This window comes from Pithys albifrons, chromosome 6 (genome assembly GCF_047495875.1).
Source record: "Pithys albifrons albifrons isolate INPA30051 chromosome 6, PitAlb_v1, whole genome shotgun sequence".
In the NCBI taxonomy this organism is placed as follows: Eukaryota; Metazoa; Chordata; class Aves; order Passeriformes; family Thamnophilidae; genus Pithys; species Pithys albifrons.
The window spans coordinates 38651639-38678076 of record NC_092463.1 but is presented as its reverse complement, the minus strand read 5'-3'; the positions used below and the strand labels follow the sequence as shown (position 1 = coordinate 38678076).

The window sequence follows — 26438 nt, the reverse complement described above, 5'->3', positions numbered from 1 at the left end:
TCATCCTTTTCAAGCAGCTGGACCCAAAAGCATTGCTGACTGTAAATTGGAATTGACAAATTTGGGATCTGATTTTTTTTCTTAAGCCAATCTTGTCCCAACTTATCTAATTTTCTTGGACTGAATCATGGCCAGACATGCTTAGAAAATGATTCTGTGTATCTTGCCCAACTGCGAGGGCTGGCTGGACAGTGTTTGCCCAGCCTGTGCCCCAAACCCTGCTATGGGAGTGGTGGTTGAGAGGAATGGGGACAAGATGACATAAAGTGCTCTTAATGAAACGTATTAACAAATATTTCTCATGCGTGTGTGGTGGCCCTCAATAGATGTAGCTCTTTCTAAAAGCCTGAGCTGCTTTTGAGACTGAAATTGGAATTCCACCTTCCCTCTGCACCCAGAGGATAATCTTCCTCCCTGATAATCCATGGCTTGTGCTGCCTGTCTCTGCAGGCTTCTTGAGCTAAGCTGTTGAGATGTATTTACACGCAATCAGCAGCGTAACTGGTGCTGGGGGAGGATGAGGGTGAGGTACTCTGGGAGAGAGGCAGCTTTCTTCAGGGGGCTGACTAAGGGCACAGCCTGATGAAGTGAGAGCCAGCGGGCCCTGTAACACCCAGGGTGCAGTTGCACGGCCTGGCCCACCTGCTTGCTGATTGCTGGCAACTTCACAGCTTCTGCCCTGGCTTCTTCCATGTGCTGTGGCCTCCTGTGGCCATGGCGATGCCGTGGTGCACTTGGGAAGGGGCACCCTGCTCCTGCCCCCAGCACTGTGGGTGCTTGGTGTCTGGGGAGGTCCCACGCTGTCGGGGGACTGTGACCCTGGATAAGCCTATGCTGTTATGTTTGGGAAAAGCAGACAAACCAAGCTCCCAATTTAGACAAACTTTCTATAATATGCTCAGAGTCTACATTGTCTCCAGATGGTGTCTGGACCTTTGTGATGGAACTCTGGTGACCAAAGTTCCAGGCTGACCAGCAAGGCTGGGAGAGACCACCAGGTTGCCCTGAGTAGTAACACAGCCCTCAGTGGTAGAGAATATGGTGCATGAAATGCACTGGGCAGCTTTCAGCTCTGTATCTCCACCAAGGGAACTGAATTGTCTCATTAGTTTGGGAAAATCGGCCTCTTTGGTAAAGAAAAGTGTTTTATGGAGCACCTGGGGAATTCGGAGGTCACCAGGACTTGAGAAATACTGCTCACTATGGAGAGTCCTGGGATCTTCCACTGGGAAAGGGAGAGTGCTTGCTGTGATAAGGTATTTAGTTTTGCTGTCAGTGCTTTCCAGAGGTTTAAAACCATTGGGAACACTCATCACCTACTGCCTAAAGGTTTCTTGGCAGGCAAGAGAATGTCCTTTTACTCCTTGTTTTTTCTGGCACTCAGGGCCTGTTGTATAGGGAGGAGGAGCCCGGCCCTTCTTAGCCAGCAGCCCTGGCTGAGGCAGGGAGAAGGCTGTGTAAAGAGTACTGTAACTGTCCAGATGGAGAGAAGCTGGAAGGGAGTTGTAGGCCTGCAAGATGTTTGTGTAGCTGAGTTGAGGAGCTGTCATGCTGAGGAGATGGCAGAACTGTAAATCATCAGTGATCTATGTAGCTGCAGAAGCACACAGTGCAGAAGGAAGGGCTTAGAAGCAAAATCCATTACAAAATGTCAAAGTAGGTGGTTTTCCTTGCTGGGGAAGGAGTCTTCTCTCTGGGCAGCAGAGGGAACAATGCCTATATGTTGTGGCCATCCCTCTGGAAGAGGAATTTGTGGCTAGGTCTGCTCTGGGTTCTGTCCCATGTCCTGCTCTCCTACTCTCTAGTATGATTTCATTTGGATGCTTTTCTCAGATCCCCAGAAAGGAAAGTACTGTAAACAGCTGCCAAGCAGGATTTTGCGTTGTAGAGCATACTTAAATGCTGGGGCCTGGTTAGATGTTGGTATGTTTCTATTTTTCTGTGTATGTGTGTTTTTAAGAGGAAGAACATATTCTGTTCTGGTTGAGTGTACATTTCTTTTCTTTGTGTGCCTGTTAGTACATTAACTTAGAGCCCACTCTTTTCCCCTGCTTATAAGGTGACAGTGATATTGTGTTTCAGCTGTAATGTACACAGTCTTGCACAACTCTGTAACATTTTTACTTTTCTTACCCTGTTTCACATCCCAAATAAGCAGTTAACCAGTGAAATTCCATTATAATTTTGTTCTCCCTTCATCATCCTGGTTGGTTACCCATTCTCTCCCCACCTGGAAGCTCCCTGACAGAGCCTCTGTTTTCCTCCTCTCTCTTCCTTCTCTTTGGGTTCCTGCTATTTGGTCACCTGTTAATAAAGATACTGTGTTTCTGAACTCTTAGCGATGCTCAGCTTCCCTTTTCCAGCAACTGTAGAACACACCCTGTTACAGCCTCCTCTGATCCAAACAGAATGCTGACCTGACATGTTCAGGAAGGGCAGTTTCATCTCTGAAGTTACAAAGAGGTTTATGCAGGAATAAAGCTGAGTTATTTATACCCCAGGAGAAGAGGGACCCACGTCTGCAGAGGCCTGAGATAGTGGTCGTTATCTTCCACATCACATAACCAAAGGTGCTGTGCCTTTTTGGATACTTCTGAGGTGTTGATTATGCTCTCCTGCTCCATAAAGTCTAGTTCCATTGGATTCAGGCATAAGAAAAGGCAAGCTTCTTTCAAGAACATGTTAATTACTTACCTGTCTCCCCTCTGCCCCCTGGTATGTAACTGTTGCAGAGAAAAATGTGATGAAAGGTTGTTTTAATGTATGCTAGGAAGACTGACAGCTGGGTTTGAAGCCCATGAGAGAGACAATCTGGTGAAAGGCATGGTAATTATCATCTGGTGCTTGTCTACATATGGTAGTGGAAGGACCCTCCTTTAGGAGAGGGAATATAGCAGACACCAGGTCTCCCTGTGGGCTGCTGCTTGCTGTTTGGTTTCCTGGAGGTTGTGTTAAAACCCAGGCCTTGCACTGACCAGTGTCCTGCAGGGTTCCAGCAGGCACCTTTCTCATCTGTGTGTCACTGAGGTCCCTGCAACCAGAGCTGAGTTAAGTACCCTTTGGATATTGGGCCAAGGCTCCTGCTCCTTGCCATTCTTGTTTCTTTTCAGTGTGTGGACTGAGGTCAGACTCATTAAAATATGGTAGCACTACTTATATTTTCAGTACAGAGTTTGCAAATAGAGCTGTGCAAATCTATCTTCTGTTTGTCCACTTTTAAGGTTATAAGTACATTTTAAAATTCAAGTGGATATGGGCAGATGCTCTGTGGATTGTATGTCTGCCCTTATGGTGGCCCACACCCTGGTCACCTCCACGTGGTCTCTTGGCAATCAGACACTATATCTTGATGTGACAAGAGCTGGCTGCCAAGTTACAGCTATAAATCTGTTTGGGCTGTAGTAGAAGTCTGTCAGTGCTGTGCAGGTGGCAACTGACTTATTTAGCTTCTGGGTGGATAACTTAATTTTATCCGCCCCCCCCCAGCACAGCTTGTATTTCTGCAGTGGTGGAGCCTGTTCCAGTCACAGTGGAGCAGCAGTTAACAGAGTTTCTGGGACATTCTTTCCAATTGCTGTGGTCTAAACATGTGTACACCAGCATTGAGTTACTTCTGCCTGGAAATAAGCCATGGAACTATATATAAAATATGTTTGAACTGTTGCAGTAATGTTGTTGGTATAAATAGAACAAGTGGTACACCCAGGGCTTCCCTTCCTTAGCGCTGATTCAAAAAGACTTCCCAGATACTCTGTTGTCAGTGGAAAAGGCTATGGAAGGTGGCTGAAAGCAGTAACAAAATGCCATATGGCTTTCCTTCAGGGAAGAGCTTAAGTACTTAGATCTGGAGCATTGGATTCCTGCTTGAAGGTTGCTCAGCTCTTTTCTCTTGTGGTGGAACATCTATCAGAAATCCCACAGGGTTCAGTTTGCAGCAGGCTGGTTCCCCAACACCACAGAGTTTGGTCTGTGACAGTCTCAGTTTCTGGTGACTCCAAAACTGTTGCTGAGTTTTCCTGAACATTTGTCAGATGTTTTCCTGCTCAAGCTATTAGACAAGTAGTCTCGGTACTTGTGGAGCTGCCGTTATCATCATGTTGTGGCAAATTCACTGCTGTAGAAGACTATGCCAATTTCTGTGGATCTTTCTGTCACTGATAGATTTTTATGTCACCTAAAAGAAATGTAGGAAGTGACCTCTATAGAAATAGTAGAAAGTGCTGATAAGCCCTAAGCAGCCAGTTTTAGTCTTTGCTTGTGGCTGATGCTAGTTCCATCTTTAAACTCTAAGTGCTTCTTTGTCTCTGGCTGATTTGTAAACAGATCCTTCCATAATGTTGTCTCCTAAGTGCTCTATTGCAGGTATCAACCTGTGATGTTCTGAAAACTTGAGAGGCAAGGTTTGCTGGTCGAAGTAATGCCTTCTCTTCAACAGGCTGATGCAATTAGAAGAAGGGAGGCACGACTGTGGATAGGTGGGGGCATTCGTGGTGTTCAGTGTTCCATGAATAATTCTCTGCAGTCATTTAACTTCTGAATTTTTTATGAGTCCGAATCATCAGCTGTGTTTTTTCAACTCTGGCAGGCCATCAGCTCTATTTCATCCAACACGTCTTCTCTGGTCAGTGAAGGGAATTGCAGCCTGGCTTCACACAGGAGCAGTTCTAGTGCAGGGGTGATAGTAAAACTTGTATCCAGCAGTTTCCACTACCTGGCTGTCAGTGCACCACAGCAGGGGATGGACACAAGCTGGGCAGAAACTTTGTAGCTTTCTTTTGCTGGGGGACATGAAATACAGTTTGAGCGGGGTTGTCATAGTGGTTCAGTACAAGTGCCAGGCAACAGGGATGTTCTGACTTTAAGAGTTGCTTTGATGTTCAGTCTTATTGCTTACCCTTGAAGTGTTTGCCTGCTTGTCTTGGGTTGAGTTTTATTAATGTCTTTTCTTTAAACTGCAGAAATATTCTTGGAACTGTAGTTCAGGTATTTCTGAACTACACGTGTCACTCAAAGTTATTTCTTACCCGGACAGATTCTGCTTCTGAGTAGATGAGTGCATCTAAAACTATTTATGAGAAAGTTGGGAGTACTGACTCTCTGCTGAAGACCAGTGTTCCATAATATCTTGTTTTGTGTTCTGCTTATTACAATGGCAATTTTTGCTAAGAACTAAACATGTAAAAACAGTAGTACTTATTGAAGGAGCTGGTTGTGTGCCTGGAGCTGGGGTTTTCTAAATTTCTAGCTAAGGACAGTTAAGAAATGGTGGTTATTGTAATGGTTGGCTTTCCTGAAGTACAGCAGGAGCCATGTGGGTAACAAAGTGTCTTTGAAATCTGTGGATGAAAATAGTTTCCTCTGAGTGTGGTTTTACCTCCTCAGTTCTCACATTTGGTAGTTCTACCAGTTACCCATGCTCCTAAGCCTAAATGTAAGCTAGAGGAGACTTCTTTTCCAGTGTCACTCCCTGTGTTTCAGGGTTTTAAGACACTTGGATGGCAGCCTAGTCCCATTTTCCTTCTGTAAAATCACCTTTAACGAACTCCTCAAGTAAGTCAGCATATGTTGGACTACTGTATCCCTTGTTTATAGACTTTCTTTCCTTCAGGAAAAGAAACTGAAAAGGTGCTTGGGAAAAATCAGAGGAGGAAGTGATTTAAGGGCAGAGTATGTGAAAAAAGAAAGTGGCCTGAATGAATGACTTAATGAATTTGTTTAGGATTGCTTTGTAGTTATCTTTGTAACCTTTTGTCTCTCTGTGGTTTATTGTCTAGTGGTGGTTTCCTCTGTGTGTGTGTGTGCGCAAAAGAGAGAGGATTGAAGGTGTTTCTTGCTGCTGACTCATACAGGGAGTTATTCAGTCTTTGGGGTGCTGGGTCTAGGTCATAAAACTTGCAGAAAAAATTAACTGTTTGGAACAGTTCTGCATCTCAGAAACTGAGTTCTGCATCTGCTGTGACTGTGGACAATGGTTGCCTCTCTTGTAGTACCAATTTGCATCTTTGAAGCAAATAGATGTCTTGGTGGTGTGTACCTGAGTCAGTGTATATGGGTTTGTTGGAGTTGTCTGTGCTGGTGGCTGAGCAGCAGGTGCAGTGATGGGAACACAGTATTACCTGTGAAGGACTTTCACCTGTACTGGAACAGAAGGAAGTGGCAGCAGGACTGTGAAAGAGACAGTGGAAGTCAGTGCTTGTGCTGTTCTCTTAAGTTTATTTTCTCAATCTTTGGTCTATGTTCCTGTGTATCACTTCTACTGGGGAATGTGCTCTCCTTTCTGGATGACAGGACAAATCTCTTGGGTGCTCAATATACATGTTGATGGACAGATGCAAAGAACTTCTTAATTCTAGGATGCACGAAGGACATGATGGTAAAGGCTGTTCTGTAAGAAGCTTATCCTCAGGGCAGAGGACAGAGAAGAGTGCAGAAAGGGATTGCCTAGAGCCTGGCATTGAGTGTTGGCTGGGGGTGAGCACAAAGCTCAAGAGGCTCCTTCTGTATATACTGATTAGTTTGGGCCAAATAAAGAAGTCTCTCATGTTTTCTTTTGATTCATTTTTAAGCATTCTTTAAAAATATTGTTCCTGGCCTTAAGCAGGAGTGAGATACAGCAGTGGTGCAGCATGGTCTGTAGTAGCTGCTGGAAACTGGGAGGGAGGTGATGTTATTCCCGATTCTGCTGCTAATTTTTTTGCATGACCATGATCAAGACATCTTACCTCAGTGTTTGTGGGGTATTTCCAACTAGTCCTCTTATAACTGGTTATTGATTGCGTGCTGTGTCAGAGTACATGTTACTGCCTGCTGTAAGTACAGGTGGAGTCCATGTTTTTTGGAACTTCTTGCAAGTATTGTGAAACAGTTACTAGATAGTCCATGCAATGTTTAGGGAGAGATGGAACACAAATCTCTTTACCTCCTGCCTCCTTCTGTAGGGATGTTGTCTGTGTGATAAATGCTGTGTACTCACTCTGCCCCTCCTGTTGTCTTTTTTCCAATCTTGGTATCTTTTAAATTGCTGATATGTATTTTTTAAATATAATTTAAATCAGCTTGCATTAGAACCATTTTTTCATTCCCTAAGGATGCAAGTATACCATTCCCCCATAGCATCAGGGAGATGAGCAGTCTTGGGGAGATGAATGAGTGGAAGGACACAGTGTCTAGTCATGGAGCAGTTCAGGTGTTACAGTCAAGATCCTTCAGGTATCAGGAGACGTGAACTCTTTCACCTCCTGTGATGGGGACAGATACCTGCTCTGTGTAAGGAATCTGGACATAAAAAGACGAAGCTTTTACATACAGTCTCTTTAAGAGACTTAGAGACTCTTTAAGATACTTTTTACAGCTGTGCCCTTTTCTAGAAGGGATGGTTGCCTTCATGGCAATGGAGGCTGGGTAAGGAGGGATGAGAGCTTAGGGAAGTCATTTAGACATGGCAGTCATGGACTTTTAGGACAGAATGGCTGTGTGAATCACTGTCAAAGGATAAAAATGGATTGATTTGGCATGGGGTTATAGTTGAATAAAGAAATCACAAATTAATTATGAGTGTTACCTCAGGCAGGCTGATCAAAAGGCTTTTCTTCATTCTGCATTGTTCTGTTTTGCGTGTTTTTACTCTGGGACTTGAGATCCACTGCTAAATTCCATCCCCAGCCTTTGACAAACAGTGCACAGATCTGTTCATACCAAAAATAAGCCCCAGTGAGGTGAAATTAAGGGGAAAGGGATTACAACATGGTGCTTTTCTTGAAGTACTGAGATGTAACTTTCTTTCTCTTGATTCCCCTCAGCAGGGTTAACTGTGCAGAAGGCATTCTTCTCCCTCTCTTTTGGTCTGTCTTCCCTTTGTCCAAGTTTAGTTTGAACGTGTGTGTTGTTTATAGAGTTCAGCAGGAGGTGATTTAGGATGGAGCTCCTCGCCATGGCAGTATCAGTGTTAGAAGTGCTGTGTTATGGCTCGTGTGTTTGACTTCTCCAGAGTCAGGAGTTATGCAGCACTGCCACAGTTTCCTTGGAGAGGATGCCCATGAAGCTGTGAACTTTTAACCATTAGCTGTTTGCATTTAGGAGCGAGCTGAGCTCAGAGTTGGGACTAAGAGGAAGAGCTTTGGCAGAGCTGCAGAGGGAGCAGCGTGCCAGCTTGTGCCTGCATCCCTGTTTGGCTCTTTCTTGTTCATGTCTCTTGCTTCTTGTGAGTGCTAAAGCCTGGGCAAAACAGAGGGGAAAGAGCCTTTCCTATCTGGGAACTGATGATTAACGATGATAAACAATGACCCTTATGCTGAGAGAACCATTTGTTCCTGCTTGATTTCAAACCCTCATAAGAGTAACTGAAACGTTGCCCAAGGGAACTGTATTAACTTTTTTTTTGGTCTTCTCACTGGAGCACTTTCTTTGCCTGTATTCAGGCTCTGTGCATGGATTTGGAGGAGACTGATACGTAACACTGCCCAAAAGTCAGGAGCTGCTTCCTTTGGTCTCCATTGTTCAGATTAGGAGAGTGTTGCAAATTCTCCCATGTACCTAGTCCTTGTATAGGTAGTCCTCAGTGCAGGGGAAAGTGAATTGGTTCAATCTTCTACTATAAAGTAAAAAATGTAATCACTGGACAAATGGCCTATGTGGGAGGACAGAAGGACTCCCAATATAAAGTCTGGTATCTTGTCTGTTCTCTTTCCTTACGAAAAAGTAATGCACATTTGCAAAGTGGAAAAATAGAGTTCTTGTGAAGAAGTGATCCCGCACAATTCGAGGTCCCACGAATTCAAGCAAGGGTTTCTTTGAAGCCTGCCCACACAGATGTGTCTCTGTTGTGTTCCACAGGGCTCGACTGCCTGTGGAGCTGATCCAATCGACTCCATGTGCAGATGCTTAGTCTGGAATAAGTCAGGATTGACTCTTTATGTGCCAGCAATACCTGTAGCCTGTTTAATGTCAGTTTTTCTTTCTTCATGTATTTCATACATTCATCACACAGTCTTGACAAACTTTGCTTACATCAACAAAAAGAATTTCCCACACCAAAGTCAAAATAGCATCATCATAACACTGACAACTGTGGTCAATTGACACACATTCCACCCACTGTCCTTTCACCACTTTTATATCTCAGGAGCTCAGATAATGTGAAGGTTTTGTGAAATCTGATGAAAGTCTGAGTTGGGGTTTCTTTCATGGTAAGAGTTATGTTTGAATGGGAGAAGGAGGAGAAACCTCTGCTTATCATGTCTTTAGCCAAGACTGGTGAGATTACATGGGCCTGTCCTCATCCCTGCAGTACTTAAGAAGAAATTGGACCTTGTGTAGGTGTGGGGAAGAGAAAATTGGTGGACCAGGCTGGTGTTAAGTGAAGAACCAAAAGCTAATTATTTAATGATGGCTAGGTTGTGCTACAGAAGCTGATAGGAAATTAACCCTCTACATACCCTCTTGCAGGCCATGGGGACACTCGTGGATGTACTGCTGTCAGTTCTAAGTTCCCTCACTATGGCTCCTGGTAGCAGTGCTTTTAATAGCCTCCCACCCTCTCCCTGGGGCTGTGCAATGGTATTTATGGCCTCTCTGGGACTGCCTTTCTCCAGGTGCGTGAGGAAGAAGGCAGAGTGCAGAATCAGCACGTAGCTGTAGCCCTTGACAGCTGGGGCTGACGGGTCAGGAATGCAGTCCTGACAGCTGGAGTTGGGCTGAAAGTGGCCAGCACGCTGGGGAGGCCAGCAGGGGAGAGCAGGCAGGAGAGGCTTTGGGGAGAGGTGGACAAATGCACACACACATGCTGTGGAAAGACAGCCTGCAGGGACCTGGGGTTGCTCACATTCCTTTTCTCCCTGATGTGTTCCCTGTTCTTCCAGTTGTCTGAGTAATTGTTAATAAATCTGTGCACACCCCTGTGCAGCCATTGTAGTGTCACCTGGCAGAGCCATCAGAACTAAGGCTCAGCCTTTCCATCGGAATACCCCCCCCATCCCACCTCTGCTTCTATGCAGGTTTATGAATGTAGTGTAACATGTCCCATAACTCAGTGATTCGAAACCTTTGGGCAAGTTGGTTTCTGCCCTCACCACTCTTGTGCCAAGGAGCACCATTCTTAACTTCTGTTGAGGGAGATTGTTCCCTGATGTTCTTTAAGTGGTTATCTTGAAATCAAATTGCATAGAATTGGCAACTGCCTGTTGCAGATTATGTTATTCTGGTCAGGTGTTTTTCTGTTTTGTTTTATTCCCCTCCCCATCGTTTCTTTACATTGTTTAAAATGTAAGGGCTGGCTCAGTGGTCAGACATAGCTCTGAATCCTTTTCCCCCATGAATGGTGCTTTAAACTGGCCATTGGCTGAGAACACCTTAAAAGGTTGCAACAAGTCTCTGCGATGGGTTGTGTAAAAACCAGTTAAATGGTCTTGGTGTAGTTCCTCAAGGGTCAGTAGGCAATTGGTGTGATTGTGCAGTGGTGGCCATAAGCAAGGCTTATGGGACTGACTTTAAGAGATGTTCTGAATTGGTGCTGAGTTGGAGCTTGGCTTTTGCAGGAGGAATATATTCAATCTCCAGGCTTGTCAAGAGAGTACTCTTTGCTAGCACTGAATGCTGAGGGACAGAAGGCTGACTGGAGCAGAGGGTGAGGATAGGAAAGCCTCTTTAAAAAACTATAAAAAAAATATATATGTGAAAAAAATTTAAAAGTGCATATTCTATATGCATATGCAAAAGCAGGGGAACGCATTGGGTAGGTGAGGGACAGAAACCAACTATGGAGCTGAGTGGTTTTGTTGTTTGTGTGCTTTTGTGGATCAAATATCTCCTACAGTTAATTCCATCCATCCATCTTCAGCCCTCCCCCTGCCAGACCAACAATAAAAACCTCAACTCCCAAAAAAACAAACAGGCAGAGGAACCTGTGCCAAAGCCAGACCTTTGCATGTCAAGCTCAAGTGCAAAATGAATATTTCACAGCTGTGTTATAAAGCCCTGAAATGAAGGCTTTGCAGTGGAAATGCTGACAGCCCCTTAAGTAGAACAGTATACTGTAATTAGTGCTCTGTGTTTAATGTGCCAAACGAAGCTCAGCAGAGCTAAATGTTAAACTTCAAGCTTTTGTTTTTCTGCAACAGTAACAGATCAGACAGTGAGTTCAGATGATGGATTAGAGCCTATAATGTGTGTGCTGGTCCCCAGAGGTTGAACGTGCTTTTTTGCTGTGGGGCTCAGGGGCAGCAGGAGAGAGGTACAAACAGGGCCAGCTGTGAGATTTGGCTCTCTGTATCAAATTTTCCTTATGTAAGACAGACAGCTATTTCTTAAATGTTGACACTGACAATGTACAGCTACATTTTCAGCGTTTTCACGTATTGAATGCCAGAGTGCATTGATACGACTTTGCTGTGTAGCAGCATGGAAAACATGTTGGAGTGTGTGCAGAGGGGCTGAAAACTCTGAGAGCAGAATATAGAGAGACAGACATGAAAACCACAGCGCAGTTGTGAAACTCAGGCATGATGTTGGAGCTCCCTATGTCAGTATATTAGATGGAAGAGCATTGGGGTCTCAAGTCAAGCAGTAAAGGCATTTTTTTAAGGCAAAAGAATATATGGTTATGTAGACACTCCTCTGGCAAGATGGTTCCTCAGTTGCAGCTGATTGATCACTCGATGTGCTAGGGAAGGCTTTTCAAAGTAACGCTCATGGGTTACGTATCTCAGGGATTTCTGTGTCCACGCACTTTTTCAGGAGCACATGCCTTTGCACATACATTATTAATATTCCCACTTCCAGGCAGGGGTGGGCTGAGGGCAGGCTCAGTGTGCCGTAGACGATAGATGAACTCTGATGTTGTCTTTTCATGGTGACTCGATGCCTCTACTTAATTAAATGGATTCAAATGTTAACTGTGTTATACACAGTCCTGTGGGAAGGCTTTTAAAATAGAACTTGTCTGCTTCTGGACATTTAATTGAAATAGCCATTCTGGAGTGGAATGGAATAGTTGTGATGCAAGAACTCCCTCTGAGGATGCTCTGGTTCATGAATAAGTTCTCATAAAGATATGGAGAGAAAGGTGCAAGTTGAAATCAAACTGTTAATTCAAGAATAGGATTTTCCTTTCCATAGGGAGCAGACAGGAGAGAACAGGGTATGTTTCCAAATGCAGAGCAGCAGGAGTTCTTATCCATAACTTCGTTGAGCAGAGCGACCTCTTTGTTGCTCTCTGTAAATGATCCTAGATGTCAAAAAGGCAGATCAAGAGTAAGGTATTAATGGGGAAAAAAATGGAGAACAAACCCAGCTATATTATTCTGCTCTGTGAATACTTCTTGTGACCACACCTGGACAGCTGTATGTAGTCTTAGTGTTTACCCTTCATCTCAGGAAGGATATAGAGGACCTGGAAGGTGGTTCACAGAACTGACTAAAGATATGAAATGGCTTTTAGGAGAGCCATAAACTGACTAAGTGAAAACTCTTGCACTTGAAACGCAGATGACCTAGTATAGTGTAGCTCTTTACAAAATGACGAGCCACCTAAAGGTGGTAGATGGGGACTACTGTTCACTGTCTCTTCCTGTACAAGGACTGGGGCACATCAAATGGAACGTTTAGAAGTGAGGTTTAAAACCAGTAATGAAAGAAAGATGGTTCTTCTTGCAACATATACCAGACTGGTGGAGTTCCTTGCCGAAAAATGTTGGGAATGCTGAGCTTCCAGAGACAAAGTAGATAACTTCATGGTAGAGAGTTCTACTGAAATAAGTTAAAAACTGAGAATACCAATTTTGAGGCTGGAATACTGACAGGTGGTGAGGAAAAAATTAAATTTGCTTTCCCACTTTTTATCCATACATTTCTTTATGATACTGTTCTTCCTGACTTTTCTCCTTCACTTACAGCTGCAAATGCAAACATGAACCAGGGCTAGTTATGGGTCTCTTATCCAAGATGGCCAATCTCATGAAGTCTGGAACAGACATACCTGCTTGGTGGACATGGTTTTGCCAGGCAGTAGCCTCCTGCCTGATGCTGTAGATACTGGACACATGGGCAGCCCTGTACAGTAACCCCAGTTTTCTCCCCTCTGTTGTCATTTTGATCTCTGGAGAATTGCACGTATCCTCTCAAATGCTTGGGTCTTTATTTTCGTGCTTAAATAAAGTGTGCTTGTAGAGAATGATGAGATTTTGAGCCCCAAAGAGAATGTAGATAGCATTAGAAGGCAGGAAGTGAGGTGATCAAGTCAGAAAACTAATTTCTTTAGCATATGACTATGAGGATGAAAGGCTGAAATGCTGCTGAACTTCTACTTAGTCTTTTGCTGGCCTGGGAAGGACGATGGGGTGAGTAGCAGCACCATTCAGGCTACAGTTGAAGCTCTGAGGGATACCTGGTGTTAAAAATGGCCTTCTCTTGAAGTTTTCTTATTCACTCTTTCTTTAACATGAAGACAGAGTGGAGAGATCTGCTAATGGGGAATCAGGCACAGATACAGGTGCTCCTGCCTGGCAGCTGTGTCTCAGTAGTAAAACAGTGCAGCTGCCGGAAGAGTATCTGTGAGCGCAGGTCAGGCAGGGCTGTCATTGTGACTCAGTAGTCCCTCTGGCACCCATTTTAGTGGAATTATTGCTGTGTGCTGGGTGTGTTCACTACTGCTTTCTAACAGCATGTTGTCTGGATGTGCAGGCCCCAGTGTTTGTCTCCTGTACCTCCTGTGTGACTTTGCACGTATAGAGGGTCCCAAAGGATGCAAGCGATGGGAAGGGGGAAGGTGTTTGCAGGGGGCAAAATTGGTCCCAAAGGAATGCAAACAGTGGGAAGGAGGAAGCTGTTTGCAGAGATGTGAAGTTGGGCTGATCCTTGAGGGATTTCAGTGTTGTCCTTTAAGCATGTGGAAGCAATTGTTTGTGATAACTGGTAACCTCCTCAAAACAACAGAAAGAGTTCACACAAATTTGGAACTTGCTCTCTCAGACCTAGGAGCAGCATACCATGTATTATGTTTCCTAAAAAGCCAGACGGGGCTGGCAGGGCCTGTTCAGACTAGTCTTTCTGAAAGGATTACCTGCACCTCTGTAGTAAGGCAGAGATGGCATGACTTTTTCACCCAAGCATGGGCTTTCCCCATGTGCTGCATGGGACCATGCCTGATAGAAGCAAGGACTGCTCTCAGATATGCCCTTTGATTTCCAGGGGGGATTGGGCTGCAGTGAGACCCCTCTCTCTGGGTAGGCCTGGCTGCTATGAAGTTGGTACCTCGCATTCTGCAATTCAGTACTCTGCTGGTTTGGTCCTATCTATGTGACAGTGTTGGGATTTGATGTGGAAGGAACATGGTAAGTGATCTGCTTAGGCACTAAAATTTCTTCACATGTTTGTGCAACTCAAAGTAGCCAAATTTAGATTTAAACCTGTAAAATGGGTAAATATCCAGTTTTGCAAGATGGATGTTAGTTTCACAGGTTTTGGTGCCTAAGAGTGTGTATTCATCTTCCAAACTTGAATAAAAGTTGACATTACAGGAGTGGAGATGGGGTGGTTACAGATGGCACAGTGGCAATACAAGGTGAGCTGCAGAATCGTGTTGTGTGTGGATCAATCCAATAACTCTTGCAAGTTGAGTAGAGAACCTTGACTGAAAGTGCCAGATACTATTAATGGAAGCCTCAAGATGAAATGGCAAATGTGGATAGCCAGCCTCTTCTCCTGCCTCTAATTTAGGTACACAAAATGACAGGTTTAATCTTGCAGTTGTTTCCAGGCTTGGGTGAGGATGGTGAGGTGGCCCATTAATTGTCTGTGAAGGCCTGAGCAAGCAGTGACATGGCTGACAATTGGAGGATGCAAATTGGGCCTACATAGGAGCTATCGGTAAAGAACCCAGTATCTCAGATCTGCAGGGGGACTCTTCCGGTGGTTAGCTCAGATCAGACTTGGAAGTATGTGTCAGGGAATTTATCTCTGGTTGGGATGTGCTGAAGTACCACTGAGGAGACCTGTATGAATGGCAGTGCTTACAACTGTGTAGGGACTGGGAGACTGCCCTTATCACAGCAGGAAGTGGGTTCCTACCTTGTTTTAAGTGGTAGCTTTGGAAGTGGGATAATGGCAGACCTGTATCGACAGATTGTTGCTTTGCTGACAAATCTTAATTTCAGATCAGGAAGTTAAAGTTGATGTATTTCTGCCCTAAAGAATTGTATTAAAAATCGCTTTGTTTTAGCTGGCAAGTTGAGAGGAATCCATTTCATACTGTGGTGTTACCTATTGTATTTCTCTCTGAAATGGTTTTCATTCAGTCAAATTTTGTGGCGAATGACTATCTCTTGCCCTTACATCACTTGGTCTGGAGGTTGGTCATGGGGATAATACTGTGGTGTATTGTGGGCAGGGTGGTGGGAGTAGAGCTCAGAAGGCTCATAAGACCACATTTTAAATTTATATGCACTCCATTGTGATGCAGGTTGCTTTTAATACTCAAGGATTATCAGGTAGAGGTATTGTAAGAGCATCCATTGGATAGGCTTGTCAGATGCTTTACATTAGGTAGATTTTAAATCCAAGAGTAAGAGCAAAAGAGGGGAAGTATTTTTCAGAATTTTAGTTATGAGTCTCTGGATACAGGTATCTGTTTCTGTGGCACTAGGTCTGTCAATACTAGAGGTATGGCCCTGGTAATTGTCTTTTGTTAAAGGAACAAGTGATCTGTTGCAGGCCAAAAGATACTCACTGGCAGTAGAGAAATTGGACCAGAAAACTGAGCTACTTTTATGTCAGGCTGTGTGCTGACCATAGGAGAAAGGCAGACTTTGGACCGCCTGGCATTGCCACAAATTGTCTATTGGCAGAGCAGCCCGGGGCTTCCACAGACTCCAGAGTGAGAAAGGAAGCTGGAGCAAGCATGACATTTTGCTGTTGGTGAGGTTGAGAGTGTCACGACAAATCAGGTGGTGCTTCCTCTTAAAGGGTCAGAGCGGTCAGATTTTTCCAGATCACCAGGTGCAGAGCGGACTTTTGGAGGTGCAGCTGGATTGATCCAGTTACCAGTAAAGGGGGGTAGTTTTTCTTTTACCTGGCTTTGAGCTTGCTGTGGCTTTCCCCAGGCTAGCAACCAGAAGACAAAAAGTAGGACGTGGCTTTCTGCTTGTTTGGCCTTCTGGGCAGGCAGTTGCCTTGCTGGGGCCGTCTGGCATGAGGGAAATGGAGGGGGGTGTAATTAGGCTGAGTAGGATGAGGGAGGAAGGAACTGTCCCCTCTGAAGCAGCCCGCTGTAAGCTCAGCTGAGCTGGGGTGTAGGACTGCACACAGAGAGGCTTGATAAATGTCCTTGCAGAGCAAAAACATACCTGTTGGTGAAAATAGGTTGCTGAATTGCTGCTGAATATCTACATAGCCAAGGTCAAACAGTGCCTTTTAGGACAGTTGCAATTACAGCCAGCCTGAGCTAGAGCCTTTCTGAGCAGCATAATCACAGCATTGCAAGTTGGTGTTTGCTGACAGCATCAAGTAATTGGTGCCTTATCTAGATGGGACTACTTGGATGGCACATGTCTCTTCTACTTCCTTCTTCCCTGTCAAGAATGCATTTTCTGTAGGAATTTAAGCCTCTCCTAGTTTGGGAACTGCTGTTATGAGGTGGAATCTCAGCAGTAGAAGCACTGAGTTCTTGCTGTGCATTTTTGAAGCTGCTTTATAAATGAGTGTGTTTTGAAGTTGTTAACAAGTATGGAAGAGTAGATATCTTCTTAGCCTTCCTCACTTCTCTCCCCAGCCACTGCATTTTTGCTCCAATACAAAGTTAAAACAAAACTGAGTTCTTTCTTTACTGGTGGTTTTGTAAATGCATATTTAATTGTATCTTCTTACTTCACAAAAATCCAGTGGAGCTTTGTAAAAGCCATGCTTTCAGAAATACTCATTTTGCAAGGGAAGGGGACAATTTGGTGTTTTCTTATAATGTCTTAAAATCTCTGGGATATATTATTACCAAGGGGGGGAAAAAAGACCAAATTGTTTCAGGGACTGGGATATAAATCTTCCATTTTCCATGTCACTGGTTTGAAAGCAGGCCAGATTTGAACTAGCTGAAAGCATGGATGGCTCATGTTAAAGTGGTGCACCAGCAACTTTACCTATTGAAACACATTGGTTCTCTGTATGGAGTTACTTCTGTCACTTTATCTAGTACCCTGAGCAGTGAGCTCAGTGAGACCTTCTTTCTTCACCCTACAGTCGAACTCCTCAGGTTTGGTAGGGTGTGTGGTCAGGACAGCGTGGGAAACCTGCCTTGTCCCTGCCTTTTGTGCACCATGTTGGTATAAGTATAAGATGTTAGTCTTCAGGGCAGCTATTAAAGATAGTAGTAATTATTACAATAGTAACTTCTTATGCTGTGTCCATGCCCTTAAGACCTTAACCAAATATACCTTAGATGATGATAATTAAAACCAGAAGACTGTGACCCAATAAAATCCTTGAATTTGGCATAGACAGCAATGCTGAAGAGGAATGTACACATCAAATATGTAATAAAGTGTAAAGGAAAGAGAATAACTTTGTGTCGGTCAAAACAGCCCCGGGTCTGAGAACTGGTTTGTACTCAGAGATTGGGTCCTTTCATGCCACAGATTTTGTGCAGTGTAATTCCACTGCAACTCTTTGCTTTGGGGTAATTGCTGAATTCTGATGCTTTCTATGCCAGGGAGTGCTCACTGAAGTACTGTGTCATGTCTCTGTCACCCTTCCTGTTTTGGTTTTTTACTTTTATTGGTTTCTTGCCACAGAGGTCTTTGTATCTTCCAAGTCGCTCTTCTTTTCTTTTCTTTTCCTAAAAATATTTGACATCTTTGCCTGAGGGGGCTGCCGGGGCATTTTAGATTACTGTCTCTTGCATGGGTCATTGGTATGCAGGCTAGTGAATGTTTAAGGTGTTCTGTCTCAAGGTTACTGGGAAGGGATGCCCTCTTCCACTGGTTGTAGTTTCCAATTCAAGCACTGTGGGAAAAACTGACTATTCAATTCCTAGGAGTGTGAGGCTGGGACCTGGCTGAGCCACCTACCACTGGGTGCGGTAGACAAAGAGAACAGATCAACCTGGAAACAGTTTTCATTAAAGACCCAGGCTCTAGAGGTAGTGATATCGCCAGAGATATCCAGAGATAGTGGTTGATTGCTCTTAACTAGGAGTACGGGAATCTGTGGTCAGAGAATGTGCATCCCAGCTTCTCACCAGTATTATCTGCTGCCTGCAGTCCTCTGCCTTTGCAGTGCTCTGGCACAGGGAGTGCTCAGTGCTATTTCCTTCTCTGTAACCCAGCAGTATTTTGCTATGCCTGTTAACTGGAGTTGCTTGTGTAGCTCGATGCTTCTCGGTGAATTTCTAGGAGCCAGTGTGAACCAGACTGTCAGCATCTATGCATGAGTCTATTTGAACTGCACTCATATTTCATGATACTTCTTGTTTTCGTTCCTGTATGCACTAGGTGACTTTGGAGAAGGTGCTGGGCATAACTGTGTCGGGAGGCAGAGGATTAGCCTGCGACCCCAGGACTGGCCTCGTTGCTTATCCAGCAGGGTGAGTCACTAACCACATTCTTTAAAGCTAAAATGAACCAGGACTGATGCATTAACATAAAGATTCGGGACGTTTCTGCTGTGGTCTTCTATAGGAAGGATATTTAATGTTCTTTAAACACCAGAGAATGATGAGACTTAGCACTGTTAGTGTAACTGGCAAGGGAGAGGGATTGCATTGTCAAGTTTTAATGAGATACCTTTTAATGGAAGTGCTCTCCTTCCTCTTGCTCTAAGATGGAAGTTAAATACATTTTGTGGTCTTTTAACAATGTTCTGTGGTGTGGTGAACTTATATATAACACTGTGATTTTCTAAGCTAGTAAATACCTAATGGAGCAAGTGATACTTTCAATGAATTGACAAAAGCCTTCTTGTGTATGCCCTGCAATTTATGCCTTACCAAATTCCTCATCCAAATGTGAGGAACAACTTCAGGCTTACAGCCTGAACCCCCTTGTGTGTGGATTCTCTGGAATGCAACACATCTATCAGCTGTGGTCTAAGTCCAAATATCGATATCCAAAAGGAGATTTTGATGGAGTGCAAAAGAGCTTCCTATAAGGAGGTTGGTGAGGGCTGGAGAGGTCTGCTGTGTTGCAGGAATCAATAGGAGTTTGCCTCTGAGCTTGTTCATTCTACTGGTCAGCAGGCTGGAGGAGAAGACTAAGGGCAGTATATCCAAGTGGTGTTGCACGGAGATACTTGTAAGACATGAAAGCTGAAATCAGAAGAAAGGAACTTCCACAGCAATTGTAGGTGATGTTTTCAAGGGTACAGAAAACATGCTGGCAATATTTAAAGATTCTGTGTTTTTGGCTAGAATGAGAGTCAGTGAAACTGGTTAGAGATTTTTGCCTGTGCTGGTGATATCCTAGTTCCCAAAATCAAAGCATTGTTGTAGTTGATGGAGGCTCTTGAAACTATCTAGTCCAACCCTCATGCTCAAGCAGGGTCACCTATAGCAGATTGGCCAGGACTATGGCCAGACAGCTTTTGAATATCTCCAAAGATGGAGATGGCACAATCTCTCTGGGCAGCGCATTCCAGTGTTTGATTACTCTCATGGTAATACATCCAAAAGAAGAAAAAAAAGTTTTTCCTTGTGTTTTTTATTTGTGTTCAAATGGAATTTTGTATGTATTACTTTCTGCCCATTGCCTCTTTTGCTGTCAGTGGGCAGTCTGATATCAACATCAGTGTTTGACGGCATCTTTTTTGCTTGAGCTCTTTGGAGCCAGGCAAATATGTTCTCGTGTGTGTTGCCTCTTCCTCTGCATCTTTTCTGAGGTTTAATATGTTCACACTTGGAGAGGGCAAGGAGAGAGAGAAGAAAGCAAGTGCAGTACACAGATATTTTGGACTTTTGCATAGCTGAAGATAGATTGGTTTTGTTAATAGCAATGTCCTCTGATGAGCTTGTGCGTGCCTGACATTGATTTAATCAAATATGAATTCACCTGGGGATTCTGTTGGCTAATTAAAAGGTTATGTAGTTCCTTAGGGCTTTACAGGGGAATTTTCTGTTCTTACTTGTTGGTGGTAACATCTCATGGCCTGGGCAGGAAATCTGCCTTGCCTGGGTAGGAATATACTAGATGCATGTTGTAAAAGTTTAATGGCTTACAGGACTTGCTGCTTTTGTGCCATGTCTGGCCTGTTTTGTGATGCTGTTGTGATTTAGCATTAGTTAACAAGTCAAGACATGAGAGAGGTACCAATGCAGATTCAGTTCGTTGTTTTGATTCAAGTTTCAGTTTGTTCAGTTTGTGTTTTGCTTGGATTATTTTCTCCCATTCTGATTTCCAGTGAATTTCTCTTGATTTGCAAGAATTCTGGCCTTTCTGGCTTTATTTTGTTTATATTTGTTTCTATTTGAATTTCACAGAATCACAGAATGGGTAGGCCTGAAAGAGACCACAGTGGGTCATTTGTTCCAACCTGCCTGCTCAAGCAGGGTTGTCCCAGAGCACGTGGCACAGGATTGTGTTCAGACAGTTCTTGAATATTTCCAAGGAGAGAGACTCCACACCCTCTCTGGGCAATCTGTTCCAGTGCTCAGTCACCTGCACAGTAAGAAATTTTCCCTCATGTTCAGGTGGTACTTCCTGTCCATTGGTTTCTGCCTGTTGCCTCTTGTTCTATTGCTTGGCTCCATCAAGAAGAGCCTGGCTCCATCCTCTTGACACCCTCCGTTCAGATTCTTAAATCCATTGTCTCTTCTTGGGGCTGAACATGTCCAGCTGTCAGTCTTTCCTGTAAGAGAGATGTTCCAATTCCCTAATCATTTTCACAGCCCTCCACTGGACTTGCTCCAGGAGCTCGATGTCTCTTGCAGTGAGGAGCCCAGAACTGGACACAGCAGTCCCAGTGTGGCCTCACCAGGGCTGAGCAGAGGGGCAGGATCACTTCCCTCCACCTGCTGGCAGTGCTCTTCCTAATGCCCCTCAGGAAACCATTGGCCTTCTTGGCCACAGGGGCACACTGCTGGCTCATGGACAGCTTGTTGTCCATCAGGTCACCCTGGTCCTTCTCCACAGAGCTGCTTTCCAGCAGGTCAGCCCCCAGCCTCTTCTGGTACATGGGGGTATTGTTGCCCTGGTTCAGGACCCTGCACTCGTCATTGTTGAACTTCAGACAGTTCTTCTCTGCCCATCTCTCCAACCTGTCAGGGTCCCTCTGAAGGGCTGCCTTCTCCCAGCTTTGTGTTGTCAGTGAACTTCCTGAGGAGGTACTTTGTCCTTTTTTGTCATGCAACTCACTGTTGATTGAGGTAAACAATACTGGGCCCAGTACTGAACCTTGGGAGACACTGCTAGTGACAGGCCTCCAACTAGACCCCGTGACATTCAATACAACCCTCTGGATCTGCTGCTCAAACAGAACTGTCAATTTACTGGGCACCAGTTCTACTTACATGAGTCCGATGTAGCAGACTGGACATGGCTCATGCATAGTTGGTTCACAAGCTGCCCATGCAACCTGGTCATCTTCAGCTGTGCTCCAGTGTCTTCCTCAGCCCACTGCTCATGTACTGAGGTTTCGCAATCCTGATGTGCAGATGCTTTGCTCCTCCAGTCTGTCCTACCCCAAAAAGCTGAATTTATGTAACAATTCTGTATTTTCCTAAGAACACTTTCCATATACCTAGATTCATTTGGATGAGGTGAAACAGTTGCCCTAGGCATCCTGACTTCATCCACATCAGGCATACAAGTAACTATGTGGATGAGGACTTGTGCAAGAGAAGCTCTGATGTTCTTTGAGCATAATCTTAACTTTGGTGTCTGGTTTGCCTAAAACGATTTTTTTTAAAAAGTGATTGTTTTTCTGAGTTTTCTCTTTCCTGGAGTTTCTGAATCTCCTGGGAAGTTTCTTAAACTGCTGAAAGAAGCAATTCCTAACACTGCCCAAACTCATTGCAATTCTACAGTGGTGCCAAAGAGCTGAGTCTTACATTATTTTTCCCTTTTCTTCTTACTGGCTTTTGCACTGCTTATCCTTTCTCCTCTTTGACCCTAATGAGGCTTCCTCTCTGGTGGTGTGTGACAGCAGCTGTGCTGACCCTGGTACTTTGACCCTGTTTTTTGTGGGAAGCTTCTGTTACAGGAGTCATGTCTGCCGTAGAGGGCTAAAGAGACAGAGTGCTTTGAATATTTTAGGCCACCACTTTCGTACGAGGCTGTTGGCATGGGAAATAAGACAACATGGGAGAGAAAACTGCATCCTCTCCAAAGGTCTTGCATCTGCTGCCTCCACTTACGTGTTCTTATACTGGCTTGTGAAAAAACTCACAAGATTGCTTAGTTGGTTTTCTCTTAGGCTTATGCAGTGAGTAACAAAGTTGTTCTTGTGGGGGGAATGAGTGGAACAGAAATGTATCAAATTTTTTATTTCTTGTGGCAGGACCAATGCTCTGTCCTTTTTTTTCACTTCCCCCTGCTTTACATTTTCCCTGTTCTCTCAGTTTTCTCTTTTGCTTTTTTTTTTCAGTAGCTAGTCGAGGCTCTGTCTCCTAGAAACACAAAGGGAAACAAAACTGAGAAAATCCTCTGAGGATGACTAACATTAAAAAAGAGAAAACAGGGAGTGTGAAATGTCTACTGTTTAAATTCTAGACCAATTGCTAAGATAGCTTTGGTCAGCTTAACTGTTTTTGGTTTTGGTGTTATGTTTACTGTTGTTTTTCAAGCCTTGTTAGGTTGGTGTGACTGACTTATTTTACTTCTCACTGTTCTTCTTTCCTTGGCTCTCAGCTGGTCACGGTCGCTAGTTGGGAACCTGATCTTTGGGTGAGGCACTTGCCTGCTTGAGGGAGCAGTCTGTGCTTTTCCTTCCATAGCAGCAGGAAAGCAGCACTTTGTGCTAGCTGTGTGTAATGTCTTTTAAACGCTACACTATTATGTTCTGGTCAGCTTAAGCATCTCTCTATCTCTGCTTAGCAGTTTTGAGCCACTCTGATAGATTTCAGGGATTTTTAACATTAGTGTTCCTTGCTGGGAAAAATGGTATTTGATACATAACACATGAGGTGAGTTGATCAATCTCGACCTGCATATTCTTTCCCCCTTTCAGCTCTCTAGCATAGCTCTTTATGTACAGCAACTACTGCTAAAGGCAGACATGGGTTTCATGCAGAGAATTCTCTCTGAGACATGGCAAAATGAGTTTCTTTGGCTTTCTCTCAGAAATCACTGAAGCCAGTACAGACACAGATCCTTAGCTAGCTCCGTGTGTGCACGCAGTATGTTTGCTGAATAGATCATTTGGATGCCCTCATATTCTGTCCCATTTCAGAATGAATCACCTTGCTTGTAGATAGGAAGAGAGGGACAATAAAAGGAACCATATGATCAAAATTAAAATGAAGATGCTGACTCTTTTTTTCCTGCTGTGTTTTACCACAAGATCTTGTTGAACAGTTAGACTTGGTCTTAACTTCAGCTTTATCATCTTGAATTTTTTTTTCCTTTTTGTGAGATAAGACAACTAATATTCAGCCATGACTAGTCATATGAGTGTTCAAATCAGAAAACCTCACAGCTGTCAGGGTCAAATTTCGTTTTGCTGCTGCTGTGCTGTGCATCCTGGATATCAGTGCAGCAGCCTCTTGTGCCAGCCTGTGCTGCAGCAGCATCCAGCCACGGTCTCATCCTCTTGTTTCACTATGTCTTCCACTCTTGCATGGTTCATCCTCAGCTGATTTGCAATGCCACTCAACTGTCAGCCTTTCTGAGTCATACCTCTCCTGGCTCCCTGTCCACTGATCCAAAATGATGTGTCAGGTCCTGCACTGCCAGGCAGTGACAATTGTCTGTATCACAGTGAAGGGAGGAAGGAAATGAACAGGAAATGAGTGAATTGGTTTTAATCCATCCAGGAACCTGCTCAGCATGTGTGGAGCTGTCTCACATACTTGAGTGCTAAATCTCGCTGTAAGAATGAAGACTTTTCTTTTCCAGAAGTGATTGTTGGTTTGTTCCCAAATACCTCTTTCCTGTTCCAGCAGATGGGCTGTAAGGGTGATTTCCAGACTGTGCACACGAGAAGTCGCTTGGAAAGTTTTAGTCATAATTTTCCATCATTATATAGGTAGATTATTGCACAACTTAATAAATTATCAGCTTAAAACAATTTCCCTTTACCTTAAGATTCATATAGATGACAATGGAGGAATAACATTTAGAATAAACATTGTGTAACTTTACCAGGCATGATGTTGCCTTGCTCCTTCTTTCCTCCTTGAAGTAGAAGGTTTTGGTCAGTGACACACAGAATCTAATTATGAGCGACATATCTAGTAGGTGACTGATGGCGAACAAGACAAACTGCTGTTCTGAACTGGGATCCGAGACTTGTGGCCAGGTTAGAATTGGTGGTGACATGGACAATGAAATCCCAATCCTGCCTTATTTCAAAGCCTGTTTTAATTAACTGATTGATCATGTTACTTGGATGTCACAATGATAGTTGCCTTTAGAAAGCTGTAGGTACACAGAAGGAATCCACTTCCTTATAGAGCCAGTAGATGTGTACATGTTACATGTGCAGCTTGAGCAAAGCTCTACTGCTCTGTGCACGTACAGTTCTTCACTAGTTTTGTATTAGCATAAGTGCTAATGGGCTGTATCCCAAATGTAGCCTGAATTGGTACAGGGATATTGAAGCACTTGAACTGCTGGGTTGCCAGTAGATATACCCAGTTCTGCTGGTGCTGCCTCCTTCAAGTTTACTTACCCAAACCTCTGAGGGAGAATTTCTGTTCTTTATTTCTATGTACTTTTCTAAAGGAGAATTCTGCACTGCTGTAAACAATTACCCTAAAATGAAGAAAAGTTCTCATGTGTGGTTCAAAGCAAATTTCAGCGTCTTTGGTCACACCAGAGACAGTTTGCTTTGTCTTTAAAACGAGACAGTTGCCTTTCAAGGTTAGACCTCTTTCCCTTCCCCATATTCCAGAAATCTGGACTGTTGTTAATGCATTTCTTCTGCAAGGCTACTGTGCTTACATAGCATCTGAGGAAGTTTTCTAGATGGCACAATTGAGGTTGTAGACTCAGAGCCAAAGATAAGAAAATTTCCATGACTAAAATCATTAAACATAGTTCAGGTCTGTGCTGAAGATTGTTTCGAGTTGAGCCATTACAACCAAACCAAACAAAATTTTCTGTGCTAAAAGTGAGCAATACCAGGTTTCAGTGTCCAAAAAGATGATGAAAAGTAGCCAAACCCTTCTCTTTCCTTCCCTAGCAATAACAGATCTCAGAAGCGGGGATACTTTGTTTGACTCTCATATCTCCCTGCCTTAAATACCCACTGGACAGAAAGTGACATACCTGCACTGAAACATGTAAACCTGAAGTGTAAAATACTTCCATTCACTTGCCCTTATTAATGTAGGTTAGATAGGGAGGATGGGCTGAGGAAGGCTGATGCAGTCTTAGTTTCTGTCATGTGAGCAAAGTCTTTGTCTTTGCACTTGGGAGAAAAGAATGGAGATCCCCTTTTTCAACACTGCATTATTCTCAGGCCAAATAATCATAACTTATATTTTAATTTGCAGACCTGGATTTAAGGGGTCTGTGGCCTCTCCCCTGCTCTTTGGCTGTTGACCCTTGACATTCACAAATAACAGTTATGCAGTGCTGGAGCAATTGCCCACTTCCAGTCTAGGCAGCAGCTGGGTCCAGTTCTGAATCCTCGTCATTGCACTTCAGGCAGAAACGGCTCTGCCTGATGGAGTAGGGACAGTCTTACTTGTGTGAGCTGTTTATGCCTATACAGCTAGGCAAGAATTTCTACATTGGTTTTTCTTTGGTCTCCCTTTTTGTGAGTGCTGAAGACTCTTCCACATTGAATCCATGTCTCTCTAATAAAACTGTGCCTAAAACGTAGAATTGTTTGCTGAACAGTTGTGTATTGGTCCAGTTCAGCTCTAATCTCACTTGGCTTGGCAGAGGAGAAGCTGAAGAAACCAATGAAGCAGTCCTAGCAATCACCAGGCCAACTCCCCTGTTTAAGCCCTTAGAAGAACTGGAGGCAAGCCTTGTCAAATCGACTTCCAGGCAGTTTCCATCAGTCTGTCCCCAGGTGTGTGTATGGGGCTGTTTTTGATCTCTTGTCTAAGTAATCTAAATTCTTTACCTTCAACAAACAATGGATGACCGAGCATTTGGTAGAATCTTAAATAATGAGATAGCTAGCTATGAAGCTGCAGACCTGTTGCAAACTAGCAGAAAAGGGAGAAAAGTAGAACAAACCCTCAAAATACCTGGGCAGAAAAGCTTCTTTCTAGACCTGAGGGACCCTGCACCGAGTCTGTGGTAATTGCTACTGTGTGTGCTGCACTGAAGACTGCACCTTTGAGGTGCTGTCAC

The 26438-nt window shown here is 43.9% G+C and overlaps 1 protein-coding gene across 3 annotated transcripts in view; it reads left to right on the top strand.

Annotated features, from left to right (window-relative positions):
- Positions 1 to 26438, top strand: part of MAPKBP1 (mitogen-activated protein kinase binding protein 1) — a 99368-nt gene that overhangs the window by 10076 nt on the left and 62854 nt on the right. For all 3 annotated transcript variants that reach the window (XM_071558374.1, XM_071558372.1, XM_071558373.1), the window contains exon 3: positions 18471 to 18562. In XM_071558374.1, the coding sequence (XP_071414475.1) occupies positions 18471 to 18562 (92 nt within the window). The remainder of the gene's footprint in view (positions 1 to 18470; positions 18563 to 26438) is intronic.